The sequence below is a fragment of the Lynx rufus genome, unplaced genomic scaffold, assembly GCF_022079265.1.
Source record: "Lynx rufus isolate CCGP_SWC_20201006 ecotype Redwood Valley unplaced genomic scaffold, mLynRuf1.p SCAF_10, whole genome shotgun sequence".
Classification (NCBI taxonomy): Eukaryota; Metazoa; Chordata; class Mammalia; order Carnivora; family Felidae; genus Lynx; species Lynx rufus.
In genome coordinates this window covers 74,436,080-74,454,067 of record NW_025814824.1, presented here as the reverse complement: position 1 = coordinate 74,454,067, position 17,988 = coordinate 74,436,080, and the positions used below count along the sequence as shown (strand labels likewise).

The window sequence follows — 17,988 nt, the reverse complement described above, 5'->3', positions numbered from 1 at the left end:
AAGATTGCCAGGAGGGCTGCCTCACCCAGGACAGACAGGATGGGGCCAGTCGGAGGGAAGGGGGGTACATTGGAGAAGAGACTCACAGGACCTGGGTCTGGGCATTGGGCCCACAGGACCCGGGAGCTGGTTAACTTTTGGGGGGTGTTCAGGGAGGGAGAAGGGTCTCGAATGACTCAGACTTCTGGCCGGCCAGCCCGTTGGACGCTGATACAGAGATGGGGAACTCGGGAGGGGAAACGTTTGCGGGAAAAGATGGGCTTTTTGAGTGCCAGCTGGCCCTCAGCCACTAAAAACTTAAGTCAGGAAGACTGAGATCCTGATGGAAGCAGAGAGGACAAGAGACATCCAAGTGGGTTTTCCAAGTCTCAGGCCCTCACTCGGCCGCCTTCGGCCTGGGACACGGAGGCGGCGTTGCCTCCCAGTTGTGCACGCGGGGGTTAACTGGTGACGCGAGCTCCCGCCGTCCTGCCAACAGCATGCTCACGCTTTGCCTTGGAGACCCTAACAAACGTCTCCCGGGGGGTTGCCAGGAGACCCGGCTGCCCTGGACGCACACGGTGCCGGGGCGTAACCAGAGAGGTCTCCGCTCCCTCTGGCATACTCTGAGAGCTGGATGTGGCATCTGGAGACACTCACCCACAAGTCCGGGCCACCAAGCGAGAAGCCCCGCCCAGGAGTAGATGAAGAGCCTGCCCCAGCCTGGGCCATGCCGAGCCCAGACTCTGACGCCCCGTGTGTAGGGGGTTCGTGTATGGGGTTGTCAGGGTTGTGGGGGAGGATCGTTGCTGTAATGCCAGCGACACGATGCCGTGATGCTTCAGAATGAGACTCTGGACATTCAGGGGCTGGTTGGAGAGCAACGCAGACAGGACTTACTCCATAGAAGCTGGGGGCTCGTTGAGATACCTCGCCTGTAAGAGGCTGGGCTGTATTTGGGGGCTCCCCAGGGATGACAAGCAGCCTTGCAGATAGGGCCCTGCCCTTGGAGCCTGCTCATAGGCGGTGATAGGAAGCACCGTGATGTCCCCTTGTCCTCTCTGCTCGCACACACCTTCACTCTGCCCCCTCTTGGGGCCTTGAGTCCAGTTCAGGAATATTCCGTGAGCATCTATGAGGTGTGAGGTTCTCAGGGATTGTGAGGGGGGGAGGCCTGCCCACTGTCTGGTTGGGGAGACAGACAGACAAGCATCTTCTGCTACTGCAGACAGACAGGGCTTGGACCACGTAGAAGATGTTTAGGGGGAGCCAGGAAGGATGGGCTGAATAATAAGGGAGGGGAAGAAACCAGACCTGGACTGTCAGTTTACCATTACTAGAGACAGAGGTAGAAGAAGGGGTGGGGGGCAGCCCAAGGGGGTCAGAATTCCGATTCTAAAGTGGACCTTCAGCTCGTGCCCTTTTTATTCTGCGTCTTCCACTCCACCTTGACAGTGAGTCCCCGGTGTTCAGAACAGCTACTCAGAGACCCTGCCTGTTAGGCGAGATAACCCTCGAAGTTGTGCTTTGCGCACCCAACGTGCAGGGGCACGAGCTCAGAGGCGTCGAGATGGGCAGCAAGAAAAGTGGACACACAAGGAAGTTCCAGAATCCACGGGCAGCAGAGTTGGGCCCGTGCCTGGCGCAAAGGGACGAGACCTGGGCATCCAGGCGGCGCTGTGCGTGCGGGTGGCTGGGGCTCCGCACCTTGCACATCCGCTCTTTGTTTCTGTCCCCTCCCCCCACCCCAGCCAGGCCATCCGAGAGCTACAAGAGGAGGTGTCTCTGCTCCGCCTGAGGCTGGAGGACAGCCTGCATCAGCCACCCCAGGGCAGCCTGGTGTGCCCGGCCTCCACCTTCAACCGCCCCGCCCGGGCCCGGGCCCGGCCAACGGATTCCTCAGCCGCCTGGGGCTCCCACTATGGCAGGTGGGTGACCCCAAAACGCCTGCCCTTGTGTCCCAGTGGCGTGGCAGACTTGGCTGCCCCTGGGTCTCTCCAGACATGTGAACTCACACCCCTCTCCGACTCTTACACCTTTTTCCTGTGTAACATTTGATGCATAAAATAATATCTACTGCATAACCTGAACTCATCACCCAAGTGAAGAGCTAAATATTTCCAGGATGTCCGCCCGCTCACCCCTTAGCAATTCACTGAGGATGACTTCTAAAATCAGCTGGGTGTTTCCAAGTGTTTCTATGGGAGGGCACCGAGGTTCAGGTTTTTACGGACATCGTCTCACTAATCCTTCCCATAACCCTCTGAGGTAATTGCTGTCATTATCCCCACTTGACAGATGGGGAAACTGAGGGTCAGAGAGGCTCAGAGCCGCTTTCTGGGGGTCTGACTCCCAGAGTCTTTGGTTTTGACTTTCCTGCTTTCCTCCTCTGCTATAAGCCTTTCCCTGGGTTGGCTTTCTTGCTGACCATCTTTAAGGGCCGCATCAAACCTCCTCCAGCAACATCATCTGTGTCTCCTCTTTGCTAGCAAATCCACAGAGAGACTGTCTGGTGAGCCTGCAGGTGCACAGCAAGCTGACCCCGCAGGAAGGCGGCGAGCCAGGTCTTCCTCGGTGCCTCGGGAGGTGCCCCAGCTGTCCCTGAGTAAGTGACCACCTGCCCGCCCTGACTGCTGGAGCCTACAGATTTCTGGGCGGGTTAGCTCAGTGGCCAGGGACCAGCGCCACGGCCTGGGAAGAAACTTGGAGGAGGTTTTGTGCGTCCGTTTTGGCGCGGCAGGGCCCTGAAGACCGTTTCCAGTGTCGGCCACTGTATGTCACGCACCTACGACGTGCCAGGGTTTCTGTCAGGGCGTCGTGTGTATCTGACGTCAGTCTTCACCGCAAGGTGGGTCACATTTACCCACACTCTGCAGGTGTAGACACCAAAGCCCGAAAGTGCAGGAGAATTGCCCACCTCACCCCTTCCCAGCCAGGTGACCTTGGCCAGGTTGTTTACCTGCTCTGTGTGGTTAGAGGGACAGCTAATTGTGCAGCAATAATAGGACCGGCCTCCTGGGATGGCCGCGAGGGTGCGCGTACCGCCGACGCGGCCGGTCTAGACCAGCGCTTAGCACGAGGTCAGGTTTCCACATGTGTCGGCTGATACTACCAAGGATTAAAACCCACGCTCTGCCCCAGAGCCTGAACTTCTCATCCGCCCACTCCCTGAGCCGTGTGGGCCCCCCACCCCCTTTGACGCTCCTCTTTTTCCACCTCAGGTTCCGGATCCGAGCCCACCTCCCCCCAGCTGTTCTCTGAGAAGAGCCGGACCTCTGAGGACAGTGCGCAGGCAGCTCGGGATGGAATGAAAAGAGCGGGCGGCACCAAGAGGCCAGACAGGGTCACCTTCCGGGGCCAGTACACAGGTGGGCCGGGGGGTGGCCCAGCCCCCAGGGAGGACTGCTCTGTCATGATGCCTTCCCCATTTCACCATGGGCTGTTGACATCATTTTCGGCGAATTCCGTGATACGGGAGGCACCAGGGCATACCGCTTCTCTGAACCTTGGCGTGTTCGTTCGTTCGTTCGTTCGTTCATCCAGCAGTTTCTGATGCCTCCCCTGTGTGAGAGCCCACGCTTGGTTCTGGGGAAGGCCCGTTAGCCGGTCAGTCATAAAGAGGTTTATGAAACACCCGCTGTTTGCAGAGTGGGTGCCAAATCCGTTACCCTTGGCCTACGCTCAGCTCTGATCCTCCAGGGTGCCGCAGGGTCCCATGAACGAGGCGCCCAGCACACAGTAGGCCTTCAGATGACACATAGTAGGATTTCAGGGTGCTTTGCATTAAAACAGATGCGGATATGGCTCCAGCTTTCATGAATCCGACCGCTTAGCAGACAGTAACAAGCAGTTATAGTAAGCGTGTAAATTATACTAAGTAAATTATACACGTGGCTCTCATCCCTACCACCCTGGGAGGGAGGGCAGTTAACCTCGGATCCGTATGGCTGAGTGCAGGAGACAAGGCGGGAGATGAGAGATGCGTGTCTACCCCGATGGAGCAGACAGAGCCGAGCAGTTAGACGTGGGAGCGGCCGCCGGTCCGTGGAGGGGTGGGGGCGCGGCCCAAGGCAACACACACAGAATAGGAAGTGGAACCCCTGCGTGGCACAGGGGAGAAAAAAGATAAGCAGTCAGGCAACATTCTGAACATCCCATTTGAGACTCCGGGAAGGACAAAGCGGGAGAGGACAGGTCTAGGTGAAGACCCGAGCATCTGTCCACCTTTCTGATAACCTTGAACACGTTACACCTGCCAGGTGCCGGCAGGGCACCTCATGGACACGGCCCCACTCAGTCCTTCCAATAAGCCTATGAAGTCCGTGTGTGACTGTCCCCATCTCACAGCCTCTCGGAGCACGGGGAGAACACAGCCGACCCTATGCCCAGGCCATTCCAGTCCCACCCAGCAAGCGGGGATCTGGGGGAGTAGTGTCTTTGTCACTGCTCATCACGCTTCCTGGCGGCCTGCCTGCCTGTCTAAATGAGCTTGGGTTTGTTGATTGCTTCTGGATGTCAGCAAGAGGAGACAGGTAGTCCCCAATCCCCCCCAGTTCTCCAAACATGCGAAGAGCTGACTGTCTGGTTTCTTCCCCAGGCCAGGAGTACCACGTTCCCACCCCCAAGACTGTCCCAAGAGGCGGTGGCACAATCTCCTGTCCCCACTGCCGACCTGCTAGGACCCAGGACTCAGGTGAGGGGTGGTACCTGGAGAGGTGGTCAGTGCACAGAGGCTGTGGCTTGTCCCTGTAGGAGAGGGTGCAGGACGTGGGCCTGCCCGAGCTTGGTGGCGGGTCAAGGTACGACAAGGGAGGACTTCTCAGCCCTCCCAGGGGGTCCTGCTTTCACACCTGTTGCGCCAGGTACTGCTGCCTGAAGCCATCCTTGACTATGACATGGGTTAACATTGGGCATGGCTTAAGTTCCTGATAAGAGGGGTGGGGCCAGGTGGTGATGATTATGTCCCATCTCCCCTCCATCTGCCTTCCCCTCTGCCTCCTTCCACCACACCCAACAGGGAAGAGTCGTGGGGACAGCAGTGGCCAGAGAATATGGATACTGGGTTCTAGTCCCAGTTTTGCTACTGACTTGCTGTGTGATCTTAGGCAAGTTCCTTAACTTCTCTGAGCCTCAGACTTCACAACTGTAATGAAAGGATTGGAGATGGTCCCTAAAGCCCTTTCAAGCAATGATGATGATAACAATGGAGCTGTCATTGATTAAGCCCCCACTATAAACAGCACATCATGCTAAGGGTTTTACAAACATGAATCTTCACAACCCTATGAAATGGGTTTTGCCCATTTTATTATTACGCCTATTTTACAGGTGAGGAAACTGAGGCTCATAGAGGTTAAATAACTTGCTCAAGAGCACACAGCTCACTAGTGGTAGAGCCAGGATTTGAACCCAGGACTTTGTGGCTCCAGAACCCTGGCTCTTCACCATTATGTTTCTTTGCCTTTGCTCAAGTCTCAACAGCCATCTCTATTTGTTCATTCATTCATTCATTCAGCACCTGCCCGTACTGGGCCCTGGGCCCTGTCCCCAAGGAGCTCACAGCTAAGCAATGACGAAACAGTGATCTGAGCACAGGGTGGGGCTGGGGAGCCTATAACTCAGCCAGGGGGGTGAGAGGACTTCCAGGGGAGGTGTTAAGGATGTGTGTGGGAAGAGGACCAGGTTGTCCACTCCTCTCCTGCTCCCTTAGGCTTCTACTGACCCCCTGGTGTCTGAGGGGCCATCGTGGGCCACTCCCACATGGAGAATGGGCCTCAGTGTGGAGGAATGACTATAGGCTCAGGGGCTGCATTCGGGAGAGCCCGGGCTTGGGCTCAGACAGAGCACCGCCGATTTCCTACTCTGACACTTTGGCATATCATTCAACCTTTTGGAGCCTCAGTTTTCCAGTCTGTAAAATGGGGGAGTGATGGCTTGTTGGCGGAAGTCTGCTTGGGGGCTCCAGGCCCGTTGATCCAGACGTAATCCTCTCCTGACCCCTCTTCCTCCTCTTGTAGGTGGTACTGTCACCAGGGACCCACTGGGACCGGTTCTCACTGATACCCTGCGATGTCCCCTGTGTGGTCAAGTCGGGACCCCCCCAAAGACGGATGGCCCAGACTCAGCCACCTCTGGTAGGGACAGACGCTCACTCTCTTCTCCCAGCCAGACACCCAGCTCTCCTTTTTGGGAGTTCGGGGGCCCCAGGGGGTGTTTAGCTCGGGCGGCTGCTCTCCCAGTCTGGGGCAGAGCAAACCAGGCAGAGGATTTGTTTCCCGAAGCGAGGCACTGTCAGCATGGCCAGCCCAGTGTCCAGCTCTAACAGGGCAGAGGTGGGTGGCCCCCTGTTCTGCCTGTTCTAGAGCTTCCCAGGCAATCAGACTGACCTCTCTGGTGCCCCCCCCGCTTGCAGGGACAGAAAGTGCCGCCCCAAGGAGGAATGCACACTCACGCTCAGCCTCCAGCCCCCCACGACGGAGCAAGCAGGCAGGGTCGCCGGCCCGGCCGCCCCCCGGACTGTGGTATCTGCCTGCCGTGCCCCCAGCACCGGCCCCTCCCGCCTTTGCCTACGTCTCCTCGGTGCCCATCGTGCCTTACCCGTCGGCCGCTGTGTAAGAACCTCCCTTTCCCACCTTCCCAGCCTCTGTTTGACTCGCTTCCCAATTTGCGTTCACATCTGTCTCCGGCTGCTGAGAACCCGGGCGTCGCTCACTCCTGTGTTTCGCCCCAGTGTATAACGTGCAGAACAAGCAGAACACTCGTGCAGTCACTCAACAAACCCTGAATGCTCCCTGCACACCAGGGAGAGTGCTTGCCCTGGGCGGGGACGGGGTGCCCCGCAGTGGAGCCTGACAGAGGGCCCTGCCCCCTAGGAGCTCACAGGGAAAGCTCATGGGAGTCTAGCTCTAGAACCCTAACCCTTCCCCATTTCCTGTGGGTCTTTCCAGCAAGTAAGTAATGCACACCCACTGCTTGTCAATAGCCTTTATTTTTTTTTAGGTTTATTTACTCATTTTGAGGGGGCTTCAGGGAGGAGCAGAGAGAGAAGGAGAGAGAGAGAATTGCGGGGCTCAAGCTCGCAAATTGGGAGATCAGGACCCGAGCCAAAATTCGGAGTTGGATGTTCAACCGCCTGAGCCACCCAGGTGCCCCATGCTTTACTTTTCAGAACAGTTTTAGATGCAGAGAGAAATGGAGCAGACAGTAAAGAGAGTTCTCATATAACCCCGCCCACACATGCTCACGCGCGCACACACACACACACACACACACACACAGTTTCCCCCGTCACTAACATCTTACTTGAACGTGATACTTTTGCACAGTTAGTGAACCAATATTAATACATTATTATTAACTGAAGCCCTAGATTATTTGGGTGTCTTCAGTTTTTTTATAGGGAAGCGCAGAGGGAGTGCAGGCAGGGAAGGGGCAGAGGGGGACAGAGGATCTAAAGCGGGTTCCATGCTGACAGCAACAAGCCCGATGTGAGGCTCAAACTCATGAACCATGAGACCATGACCTGGGCCAAAGTCAGTCACTCAGTTGACTGAGCCACCCAAGTGCCCCATGGGTTTCTTCAGTGTTTACCTGAAGGTCTTTTTCTGGTCTGGGATCCCATCCAGAATGCCACATACACTCAGTCGTCATGTGTCCTTAGGCCCCTCTTGGCTCTTGGCTGTGCTCGTTTCTCAGACTTGCCTTGTTTCTATTTGGATATGGCCTCTGCCAAGAGAGAAAATACACGACAGTTGAGGCAGAAGTGGTTCTGCGTTTAGAGTCCAAGCTCTGCTAGATCTCCGTCAGCCACCTACTGGCGCCGTGGCCTTGGTAAAGCTACTTCCTCTCTGAGCCTCCATTTTCCCATCTGTTAAATGGGGTAGTAGTCTCGACCACGTACAGTTGGTTGTGTGAGGGTGAAGTGAGGCACGTGGCCAGACGCACGTGAGACGTTTGTGGAATTTGTCGTGGGGGGCAGCGTTGTCACCGTGGGGAGTGCCACTGCGCGGCACGGTCGTTGGCAAAGAAGAAAGATGCATAAAGGTGGCTGCCACAGGACAGGATTGTGCAGGGGGAGAAAAACCCTGGACGCTGAAATTAGGAGACTTGTCTTCTTGTCCTGACTGTCACTGGCTAGTTCCGTGCCTCAGTGTCCCTCCGTATAAAACGAGTCGGGCGGGAGCCTCCTTCAGTGGCACGCCATCAGCATCCTGTGTCGTGCGCAGCAAGAGGCCAGGGTCGCTGTGGGGGCTGGCGCTCGGCGGGAGCAGAGGTGTAGGGTGCCGCCCAGCCCCCGTCCCCATAAGGACTCTGGCCTACGCGATGCTTTCTTGCCGCCCTCAGCCGACTCCAGGAGTATTCTTCTCCGTCGGCTATGCGAGGCCGTGCTGCATGCTCAGGCCTGCGGCAGGAGATGCCTGCCTATGCCCCGACTCCCTGGGCAGGAGAGGTCTCGCCTGGAATCGGCTGGCCCAGGATGAAACTCTGGGTGCCTCTCCGCTTCGGAGGCTGTCCCATATCCTTCCAGACTCAGACCTGTGGGCAGACCTAACCAGGTGGCTGCGTCCAGGCCTGGACAGGTCATAGGGAAGGAGAAGAGCCCTGAGCTGTAGTGCCCGACAGACCTGGCCGGCGGTAGCCTACAACCTTAGCTGGGTCACTTTGCTCCTCTGTGCCTCAGTTCTTTCCTCTGTGAAATGGGTTGTGGTAAGGATTACATGAACGAATACACGGAAAGCCCACAATACATAGAAGTTGGCCAGGAAGCATAGCATTTCAAATGCTGCTAGAGTTTGGGCTGATGATGCCCTCAAGTTTCTCCATCTGCCATCAGCAGGGCTGAGCATGCTCAATGACAGGGTGCCCTTTAGAAAGTTTATGGGGCTGTGCTGCCACCTGCTGGCCGAGTGCCTTATAGCCCTGTGCCAAAGTCTTTCTAGCCAGGAAGGTTTTTTGGTTTTGTTTTGGGCCAAAACAAAGGTGGGGGACAGTTGCAGCTTCTGCCTTAGAGGGTGTTTGGGATGTGACTTTTGGGCCAGGCTAGCTGGTCATCAAGTTATTAAGCGGTAGGGGTGTGTGTAAACCCAGTAATTACACCTGATAGTCCCCGGGGGAAGGAATTGGATTCAAGAAGCCTATTGGTTCGGTTCAGATGATATGTACTGGCATCTACTGGGTGCTAATTAGCTCCGGGTGTGAGTCCAGCACCGCCCCTTCCAGCGCTCTGACTCTGAGCTGACAGGTACACAAGCACTTAGAGTGGCCAGGCAGTGTCCAGAGCTTTCGACCAGAATTTTCCTATCAGATCTCTCCCGGGAGGTAGCTAAAGGTGGCTCTTTTAGGTGGGGGAACAGAGCCCCTGAAAGGGGAATCCGCACGGAATGGCTGGGATTTGGGGGGCAGGCTTCCTGCCTCACCTAGCTTCTCTGAACTTCTCTTTGCTCGTCCGTAACATAAGCATAGCGGTACCCACCGAACAAGTAAGATACGTGCTGGTCAAGAAAACGTGTATCTCCGAGCCCGGCACACGGTACCCAGCATGCAATGCCAGCTCGGGGCTAGGTGCCACCAGACGGTTTTCCAAAGTGGTGGTGCCATTTTACGTCCCCACCAGCAGCTTATGAGGCTTCTGATTTCTCCGCCTTCTGGCCAGCATCTGTCCTTTTGACTTGAGTCATCCGGCGGTGGCCAAGCGCCTGACGTGGCATCTCACATGGTTTTTATTTGCGTTTCCCTGGTGGCTAATGACGCTGAGCATCTTTTCGTGTGCTTATTGTGCGTCTGTGTGTCTTCTTCGGAGAGATATGTGTTCTGGGCCTAGCAGAGCCCTTTTCTCCTGCACGCTGTACAATAACGTGGGTCCGAAGAAGTGGAAGGTCAGGAAGGAGGCCAGAGTTTACAGTGTGTCAAGCAAGACGCCAGTGACAGACTCTGGCCAACTCCTCCTCTACTTGTCCCTGCTGCATTTGGGCAAAACCTTTCTCTGTCTCCCTGTCTCCTCCACACGCTTGATTCCACAACACAGGGGCCACCCCCTCTTCCCGCCCGTCGCCCAACTGGGGAGCCTGGCTGCGTGCTGCGCTCACTACCTGGAGAAATCCGTGCTCCGTCACATGGCTCCCAGCACTTTACACGAAGCCCCACGTTCCTGCAGGGCCAGGCTGGGAAGGACACGTTTCCACCTGCTCCCTGGATGAGTGGAACAAGACCCTCCGCCTCCTACAGAACCCTAATTATTATCACGTGTCTCTGCTGCTCCACGCTTGGCAAATGGGACCACACGTTACCTCTCTGATGAAGGGGGTTTGCTACAGAGCCTGGGGGTGATCCTAGTCTCCCTGGGATCTGGCTCTGAGATGAGAAGCCCCAAGAAGGCAGTGGGGTCCATGTTACTCATTCACCAGTGTAACCCCAGGGCTGGCACATACTGTAAGATCAATAAATACGAAGTGAATAGGTAGATCGAACTAACCATTTTTTTTTAAGTTTATTTTGAGAGAGAGCAAGAGAGAGAAAGAGCGAGTGTGAGTGGGGGAGGGGTAGAGAGAGAGGGAGAGAGAATCCCAAGCAGGCTCCACGCTGTCAGCACAGAGCCCCACGTCGGGCTCCATCCCACGACCGGGAGATCGAGACCTGAGCTGAGATCGAGAGTCGGTTGGTTGCTTAACTGACTGAGCCGCCCAGGCACCCCTGCACCATTTTTTTTTAAGTATTCATTTCTTTCTGAGAGAGAGAGAGAGAGATTGAGTGGGGGAGGGACAGAGAGAGAGGGAGACAGGATCCGAAGCGAGCTCTGTGCTGACAGCAGTGAGCCCGACGCGTGGCTCGAACTCACAAACCGTGAGGTCATGACTTGAGCCGAAGTCGGGACGCTTAACCGGCTGAGCCACCCGGGCGCCCCCTGAACCAACCATTTTCGAGACGCTGTTCCAGGTCGGGCACTCCCGTTTATCATCCTTCATCCCTCAAAGTAGGTGTTTATTATTCCCATTTGAGAGGTGAAGACTGAGACCCAGAGAGCAGGGGCCGTGGGCTCAGCTGGAGGGCCTGGCACGGGGTTGACTCCGAACCCGGTGCTCTGCCCGGCCCTGTCCGTGGTTAACGAACGCCGGGCCCTCTCTCCTCAGGTACTACGCGCCTCCGGGACCTACCTCAGCTTCCTCGCCCCAGCCAGCCGCCGCCGAGTGGCCCCCCTCTGCCTCCTCCCGGCCGGCGCGGGGGCACCGGCACTCCATCCAGCTGGACCTGGAGGACCTGGAGGAGCTCAACAAGGCCCTGAATCGAGCCGTCCAGGCTGCTGAGAGCATCCGCTGCACCACCAAGCACATGAGCCGCTCCCTGTCAGCCGACCTGCGCCAGGCCCGCAGCCTCAGGGGCTCCTGCCTCTTCTGACTTCACCCTGGAGACTCAGACACAGATGGGGGGCAGGTGGGCCGGCGGCCTGCTGCTGTCCCCCAGGGCGGGAGTCGGCTGGAGCCACTCCCGCGGGCCCCGGCGACCCCTCCCCAGAGGCCGCCTGGCCCTGGGGTGTTGGCCTGGGCATGAAGAGAAGGCACTCCGGGGGGACCGGCCCCTGAAGGAAGTGCTGAGACCGAGGCCACCTTCTGCCCAGGGGCAGCCTCGGGGAGTCTCCTGGTCCTGCACTGCCCGCCTCTGGCTAATAATATGTACTTTATATACAGATGGACAATTTTTTTTTTTTTTTTTACTGTGTTTTCCTGGTCTTAGATCCAACCTACCAGGCCAGATGAGAAGGGATAGGGCCAGAGTCTCTGGTGCAAATCTGTCTCCTCACCGGTGACCAGCCCCTCCAGCGTAGGCGTTTCTGGGAAGGACACGGCTGTGCACTTTCCTCCTGGTGACTGGGGATCAGTAGGGCACTTTGACACCATCGAAACGTCAAGACGGCAGGCCCCCAGGATAACATGCGCCCAGCTTCTCCGGAGAGGGCTTTTCCGTGGGCCTGCTGGGAAGGGGACACCCCCAGGGAGGGCCCAGAAGCTGTCCACCTTGGTCCCTCTCTGTACCTCATCCCCTGAGCCCCAGCTCTGTCCCTGGGATCCCTGTGGAACTGGGCTAGTGGCCAAGCTGCCTGCCAGGCCCTGGTCTGCGGCCGGGAGGCCAGCCCGTCTCTGGCTCCCTACCTTGTAGCAAAGTGCGTACCTCAGCTTTTCTGGAATGTGTATGCATCAGTGATATTTGTATATTTGAGGCATTTAAAAATCTATTTTCGTTATGAGGGCAAATGAAGAAGGATGAATATTGATCTTTGAAAAAAAAAAAAAAAGAAAAAAAAACATTCCCGAAGCTGCCCACATCTGTGGTGTGTGTCGTCAACTTGTGGCTTCTTAACCCCAACTCTGTGGGTGGGGGATTTGATGACAAGCGGAGCCCTTCCCCAGGGGGCTTGTTGGGTGCAGTTTTCCAGACTCTGCCCACCTTCCTCTGGTGGCTGCTGTTTCTCCATACCTTCTCCCTGTGCCTGTCTCTGGACTCACCCTTCTGACTGGAGAGGCTGTCTGGCCAAGCCGCTTCAGAGACACACAGCTGGTTCCAAAAGCACAAGGCTAGACTCTCCTTCCAGTGCTCCTTTTAATAGCAAACAGCAACATCAGCCGCCATATACTGAGCGCGCGCTAGATGCCGATTCTTTTTTTTTTTTTTAACATTTATTTATTTTTGAGAGACAGAGTACGAGTGGGGGAGGGGCAGGGAGCAAGGAAGACACAGAATGTGAAGCAGGCTCCAGGCTCTGAGCTGTCAGCACAGAGCCTGACGTGGGGCTTAAACCCACGAACCATGAGATCACGACCTGAGCCGAAGCCAGAAGCTTGACCGATTGAGCCGCCCAGGCGCCCCAAGATACCGATGCTTGAGCTAAATATTCAGCACGGGCACGCACGGTTCGCACACCACCCCCACTATGTGCCTCCTCCGTTGATGAGAGACTGAGGTCCCGGCGGGCTATCTGCCCGGCCTCGCAATGTCTGGCTCTAAAATCCGTTTTCTTTATGTTCTTTTCTTCCTAACCTCCATGAGATTTTCTCCCCAACGCCTGCTATGTCTTCCTGTGGCTTTCTCGTCAGCCCCCCTCACTTTCCACACGCTCCTCCCTGCCCACCAGGCCCCGTTTCTACTTCATTTTTCAGCTGACCCTTCTCAGTACACTTGAAAATGGCAGTTAGCCGAGAAGGGAAGATTTCCTGTAGGTTCTGAGCCTCTGAGCCTACCCTGTCCTGGATGCCAAGAGGCTGCTCCGGGATACGAGGACGGGTACGGGGAGCCAAGGGCGCAGGTGGGGGCGCAGGGCGGTGTCCCCAGCCTCAGTGCCCGGGGTGCAGCGTGGCTCTTGGGAGGGTGGTGTCACAGGTGCCACAGGGCCGGGCGTCAGGTGCCGGGGCTATGACTCTGTTGCTCTGGATGGCTTTGGCCGCTCGCTCCTGGAATTGCCTGAACGATGTGGCCCCAAGTCTTCTGCCACCAAGTGGTGCTGCTTCCCTCGCGTGACCATAAATCACAAGCCATCAGGTCTGGAAGGAGCTGGCCTTCCTTGCTGGACTCCTGGCTTTAGGTGCTCAGTATTTCTGTGCCATGGAGAGGGCCTGCCTCGGACGTGGCCCCATCTCGAGGGCTCCGAACGTTTGCAAGTTGGCTGCTTTCCAGGGGCCAACCTCCCCCCTCGTTATATCCTGTGGGCGTCAGGTGGGCACTGCGAGGGCACTTCGTGGAGACAGCTGCTCTGGCCTAGGCCCCAAGGCCTCTGCGTCTCCCCGTCCTGTCCCCCGCCCAGGTACCCTCCTCTTGCCAGGATGCTCACAGCAGCCTCTGCCAGAGTCTTTCTGCCTCCAGTCGGGCGCCTCCCAACTCACCTCCCCAGATGGCCAGGGTAACGTCTAAGGTGAGGTCCTTTGTGCTCGGTACCACACGCCGGAGTCCTCACTGCCCCCATTCACCTGAGCTACCAGGGCCTCCTGCTTCGATGTTTCTCAAACTCGTCCTCTCAGATCCTTGGCTTTTAGCTGGAACAGCAGGTGTTACAAGCTGCTGTTCGTAAATCTTTCTAGACTGGTTCAGATGCCCCTTCCAGGAAGCCTTCCCAGATTTCCACTGCAGGAGGCACCTCCCCCCATGCTGGGCTCCCACAGCATTTGGTGCCTGTCATCGTCCAACCTGTGCCGGGTATTACAGCAGGAGCTCTTTTGAGTAGAGGGACAGGGGCTTACCCAGTGATCAGCCGGGGCTCAGCCCAGGGCAGGCTTCAACACGTGTGAATGAGTGACTGAATGAACGAATGAGCGAATGACACCCTGCCTGCTTCCAATGCAGAAGCTTTATTGATGCCACTGAGACAAAGACCGGAAGTACAAAGGGTGGGCGTAGGGCTGAGGATGGGTCCCAGAGTCCCCAAGCTCCTGACCCAAGCTGTGTCCTCCTAGGACCCCTCGTTTTCCTTCTGCTTTTCTTCCTGGTGCTGTTTCTCCAATGGCCCACACACATCCTGGAAGACAGGGGGAGCGCAGTGATGGGGGCAGGGCAGGGCTCTTGGGGGGGGGGGCGGGGGAAGGGTGGAATGAGCTCCAGCTTAGGCCCTGCCGCCTCCTACCTGGGTGACCTTGGGCAAGGCATTTTTCCTCTCTGAGGCTCAACTTCACGTCAGAAGGGGGGCTCGAGCCCTTAGAACAACTGCCATTTACTGAGGACTTGCCGAGCCTTTATGTTGATCTGGATTCCTCACAACCATTGGGTAGGTGATGTAAGCGAGGTTCAGGGTGGCCGTGTGGCCTGTCCAAGGTCCCCAGCCAGCAGATGGGGCGGGGGCAAGCGGGGAGCAGGGCTGCGAGCCCAGTCCTTTCCCACAGTTCCCAGGAGCCGGGAGGGGAGGTGGTCTAGGGGTGGTCACGAGGGACGACCTCCGGCGGCAGAGACATTTTTATTTCAATAATGCTGAAAGTATTTCATGTATATCCCCCCAAAAAGTGTCACCAGCTCATCAGCTCTGTGATTTCAGATGTTACTGCCCAGGGCAAGACCACGTAAAGCCTCTCATTGGGCACAGGTCGAATGGAAAGCATTAAGATGATTTTATACATACTCCTCAGTTACAGCAAAAGTCAGGATGGTAGTCCTGGGCTTGGGGCCATTTGGGTGGTGCCGAAAACCACAATACCCACTCCCCAGCCACAGGTATTTGAAGTCTGGGGTGTGGCCAGTAGTTGTCAATGATCATTACCCTTGTGTGTTTCTTTGTCACGTTCCCATGGCCACACTTGTGTCTGCTGTTCCCCTCCTTTCCAAGCCCCGCCCCCCCCCCCACCTGCTCTGGATGCCCTCCCTGTTTCACAGTGACTTTTCCTTCCTGGTTCCTCATCCCGTGGGCTTGCAGGAAACTCAGCTGTCCCTGCAGTGAGGCAGGTGCTTAAAAGTAGGATGTCCTATCTCACTGCACAGCCTGGGCCGGCAGCTGGCCCCCCTGGGCCTCTAGGGCTGCCCAAGGCAGAGTCACCCTGAGGGCAGGCTCGGCCCAGTCCTCCCTGCCTTCACCTGTTTCTCATCGGAGTACATGATTTCTGACTTCTGCATGCCCATGCACATGATGGCTTCGTGGAACTCTCTCATTTGCTCCTGGGTGGCTTGTGGCTTGTGAGCTGCAGGAGGGAGCGAGGGGACATTGGGTGAGCATGCTGGGGTCCTAGCTGGGAAGCCAGGGAGGGTGGGGGAGCTGGGGGCCCGGCCGCAGGGGAAGGGGTCCTGGGCGAGGTAGAAGAAGTTTGAGGGATGCCTACTGTAGAAGGACAGCCCCATGTTCTGCTCGTCTTTCGGGGAGAAGGCAAGCATGAAGGTCGTGGGATCCTTGGTGAGCAGGAGGAAGCCAACTTGTTCTCTGCCGAACTCTGGAGGGGAAAACCACTGGGTGAGACCACACAGCACAGTGGTCCCCAATGGTAGGCAAGGAGCCCTGGGCGTGCCCATGGCCACACAGCAATGAGTGAAGGCCAGGGGTTCACCTGGGTCACACATCCCTAGTCCCATTGTGTGCCGGGCCCTGTGCTACTATGTGGAATCACAGCCTCACACGGGCTGTGGCTGTCAGGGCCTTTCTCCCCATTTTCCAGATGAGGAAAATAAGGCCCAGACAGGAGCCTCAGGGCTGCTGAGTGCTGTTGGTTTAATTCCATGGGCATTTGTAGATTCCTACTATGTGCTCTCTCTGGGGTGACAGCGGGGATATGAGTGAAGTCACTGCGTGCCAGACAAAGACTGCCACCCTCAGATCCTAGAGGAGAAAAGGTGGTTGGAGAGAGGCAGGACCACAGCCAGACTTGGGTTTGAGTCCTAGTTCTAATTACAGGCTGTGTGACTCCAGGGAAACTGCTTGACATCTCTGTTTCTCTGTTTCCTCATCTGATCGCTCTAATGTCCTCCTAAGGTTGTTCGTGAGTATTCAGTGGGTCAATTCATGTAAAGCACTTCTAGCAGTGCCTGGCACATAAGTAAGAGCTCACATATGTTGGCAGTTATTCCTGAGTATTGCAGTGTGCAGACACCAGGACCTCGGAGATGGAAGAAATGGGCCTGTCCTGTGTTCTCTGTGCCTCCAGCCTCCAGGGCCTTAGCCCCAGCACCTCCTCTTTTGGCTGGCCCATTCACCTGTCCCCAGGCTCCCACGTGTGGGCTGGACCTCACCGTGTTTAGACAGACTCCCATTCTCCCGCTGGACATTCAGATAGCTGGAGTTATAGACGCACTGGTTCCCTCTAACAGACAGAAGGGGGGAGAAAAACAGGAAGACCGTCAAGGAGAAGTGGACAATCACTGGCCACCATCATCGAGGGGCAAGAGTCGGTGGTGATTAGAGTCCACCCTCCCCATTCCATGGATGAGAAGGCTGAGGTCAGGAAGAGGGAGGGACTTGATCAAGGTTACCCAGCAGCTAGGAGCAGAAGCCTGGGGCTAGCGTGGGGGGGGGGTGGTCTCACATGGTTAGGTACTCTCTGAGCAGTATTTTGTCCTCTGTGTAGTTGATGTTAAAGTAAAAGAAGGCCGCTTGGATCGTTCTAGACGACTCGTTGAACTCCGGGTTGCGGAAGGCCGAGGCGATGTAAAACCACTTGCCGGAGAGCTGGGTTGGAGAGAGAAGCCAGGAGCTGATGATGGAGGCCGAGGGCAGAATCCCTGCCAGTCAGCCGGGCAGATTTCTCCCTCCATTTTGCACACGGGGAGCCTGGGGCCCCAGGCGAGGAGCGGACATGCAGGAGGTCACTCTGAGGGTCAGGCACCTCCCCCAGCCGCTGGGTGGCCCCTCGTGCAGTACAGGAGGCTCCCTCTGAGGGGCCTTGCAATGAGACTTCTGAGTTTGGAAGCAGAAGAATGCCCCCAGAGGCTGGTCAGAATGTCACCCCAGGACCCGGGAGGAGAAAAAGGCAGAGGTGGGGAAGGGGGCTGACCGCAAGCCAGCAGGAGAAAGGGAAGCCCAGAGGAGGAGGCAGCTGCCCACAGCACTCAGGGGCCCCGGGCATGCACCTGGTCCAGGGTGGCGTTGGTGATAGGTGCCGCTGTGAGGTTGGCACACTCTGGGCTCTGGGCTTCCAGCAGAGGAAGGAGGCTCAGGACAGCAAGGGCCCAGGACAGCGCCATGCCTGGAGGGAGAGGCACCTGGAGTCGGGCAGAACTGGTGGCTGTAGGGTACAGTGACCTTTATAACGAGCTGTGGGTGGAGTCCTGGAGCCCCTTGGTGACACATCAGGTGAGCGCTTGCGAAATGCCTGGCACAAACCTTTCCCTCCTTCCCCCAAAGCCGGCTGTGGCTAAAGCCTGCAAGCCTGTGTCTAACTTAGACCGGCTGTTCAAAGCCAAGGTGTGGGCTGGAGGGGTATTGTCAAACATGGGTAGATTCCAATAGAGGGGCCTCTAAGCAAGCGCTTATGTTTTTGGGTGTTTTGTTTTGTTTTGTTTTAAAAGCTCTTATGTTTTTACCCAATTCGTGTCTCACTGAGCATTCAGACTTGAGCA

The 17,988-nt window shown here is 56.7% G+C and overlaps 2 protein-coding genes across 6 annotated transcripts in view; one reads left to right on the top strand and one right to left on the bottom strand.

Annotated features, from left to right (window-relative positions):
- The window catches only part of AKNA (AT-hook transcription factor), a 55,160-nt gene extending 42,867 nt beyond the window's left edge, over positions 1-12,293 (top strand). For all 5 annotated transcript variants that reach the window (XM_047068380.1, XM_047068397.1, XM_047068366.1 and 2 more), the window contains 7 exons: positions 1,731-1,907; positions 2,469-2,584; positions 3,201-3,347; positions 4,577-4,672; positions 5,997-6,113; positions 6,392-6,590; positions 11,106-12,293. In XM_047068380.1, the coding sequence (XP_046924336.1) occupies positions 1,731-1,907; positions 2,469-2,584; positions 3,201-3,347; positions 4,577-4,672; positions 5,997-6,113; positions 6,392-6,590; positions 11,106-11,370 (1,117 nt within the window). In that variant the 3' untranslated portion in view covers positions 11,371-12,293. The remainder of the gene's footprint in view (positions 1-1,730; positions 1,908-2,468; positions 2,585-3,200; positions 3,348-4,576; positions 4,673-5,996; positions 6,114-6,391; positions 6,591-11,105) is intronic.
- A 2,080-nt stretch (positions 12,294-14,373) lies between these two features.
- On the bottom strand, positions 14,374-17,613 carry LOC124526587 (alpha-1-acid glycoprotein-like). Its single transcript, XM_047099645.1, has 6 exons — positions 17,500-17,613; positions 16,956-17,098; positions 16,663-16,733; positions 15,762-15,869; positions 15,520-15,623; positions 14,374-14,476 (listed from the first exon to the last, which is right to left on the bottom strand). Exons 1-6 carry the CDS (start codon positions 17,611-17,613, stop codon positions 14,411-14,413), a joined length of 606 nt encoding a protein of 201 aa, XP_046955601.1. The 3' UTR covers positions 14,374-14,410.
- Between the last annotated feature and the right edge of the window lie 375 nt (positions 17,614-17,988).

Bases quoted from the DNA above. Each gene is read 5' to 3' on its own strand.
- LOC124526587 (XM_047099645.1), bottom strand. From the start codon at position 17,613: ATGGCGCTGTCCTGGGCCCTTGCTGTCCTGAGCCTCCTTCCTCTGCTG. The intron at 15,870-16,662 runs GTGAGGTCCAGC...TTTCCCCTCCAG, and splicing joins TGGGAGTCTGTCTAAACACG to AGTTCGGCAGAGAACAAGTT. The intron at 15,624-15,761 runs GTAGGCATCCCT...TCCCTCCTGCAG, and splicing joins CATGGGGCTGTCCTTCTACA to CTCACAAGCCACAAGCCACC.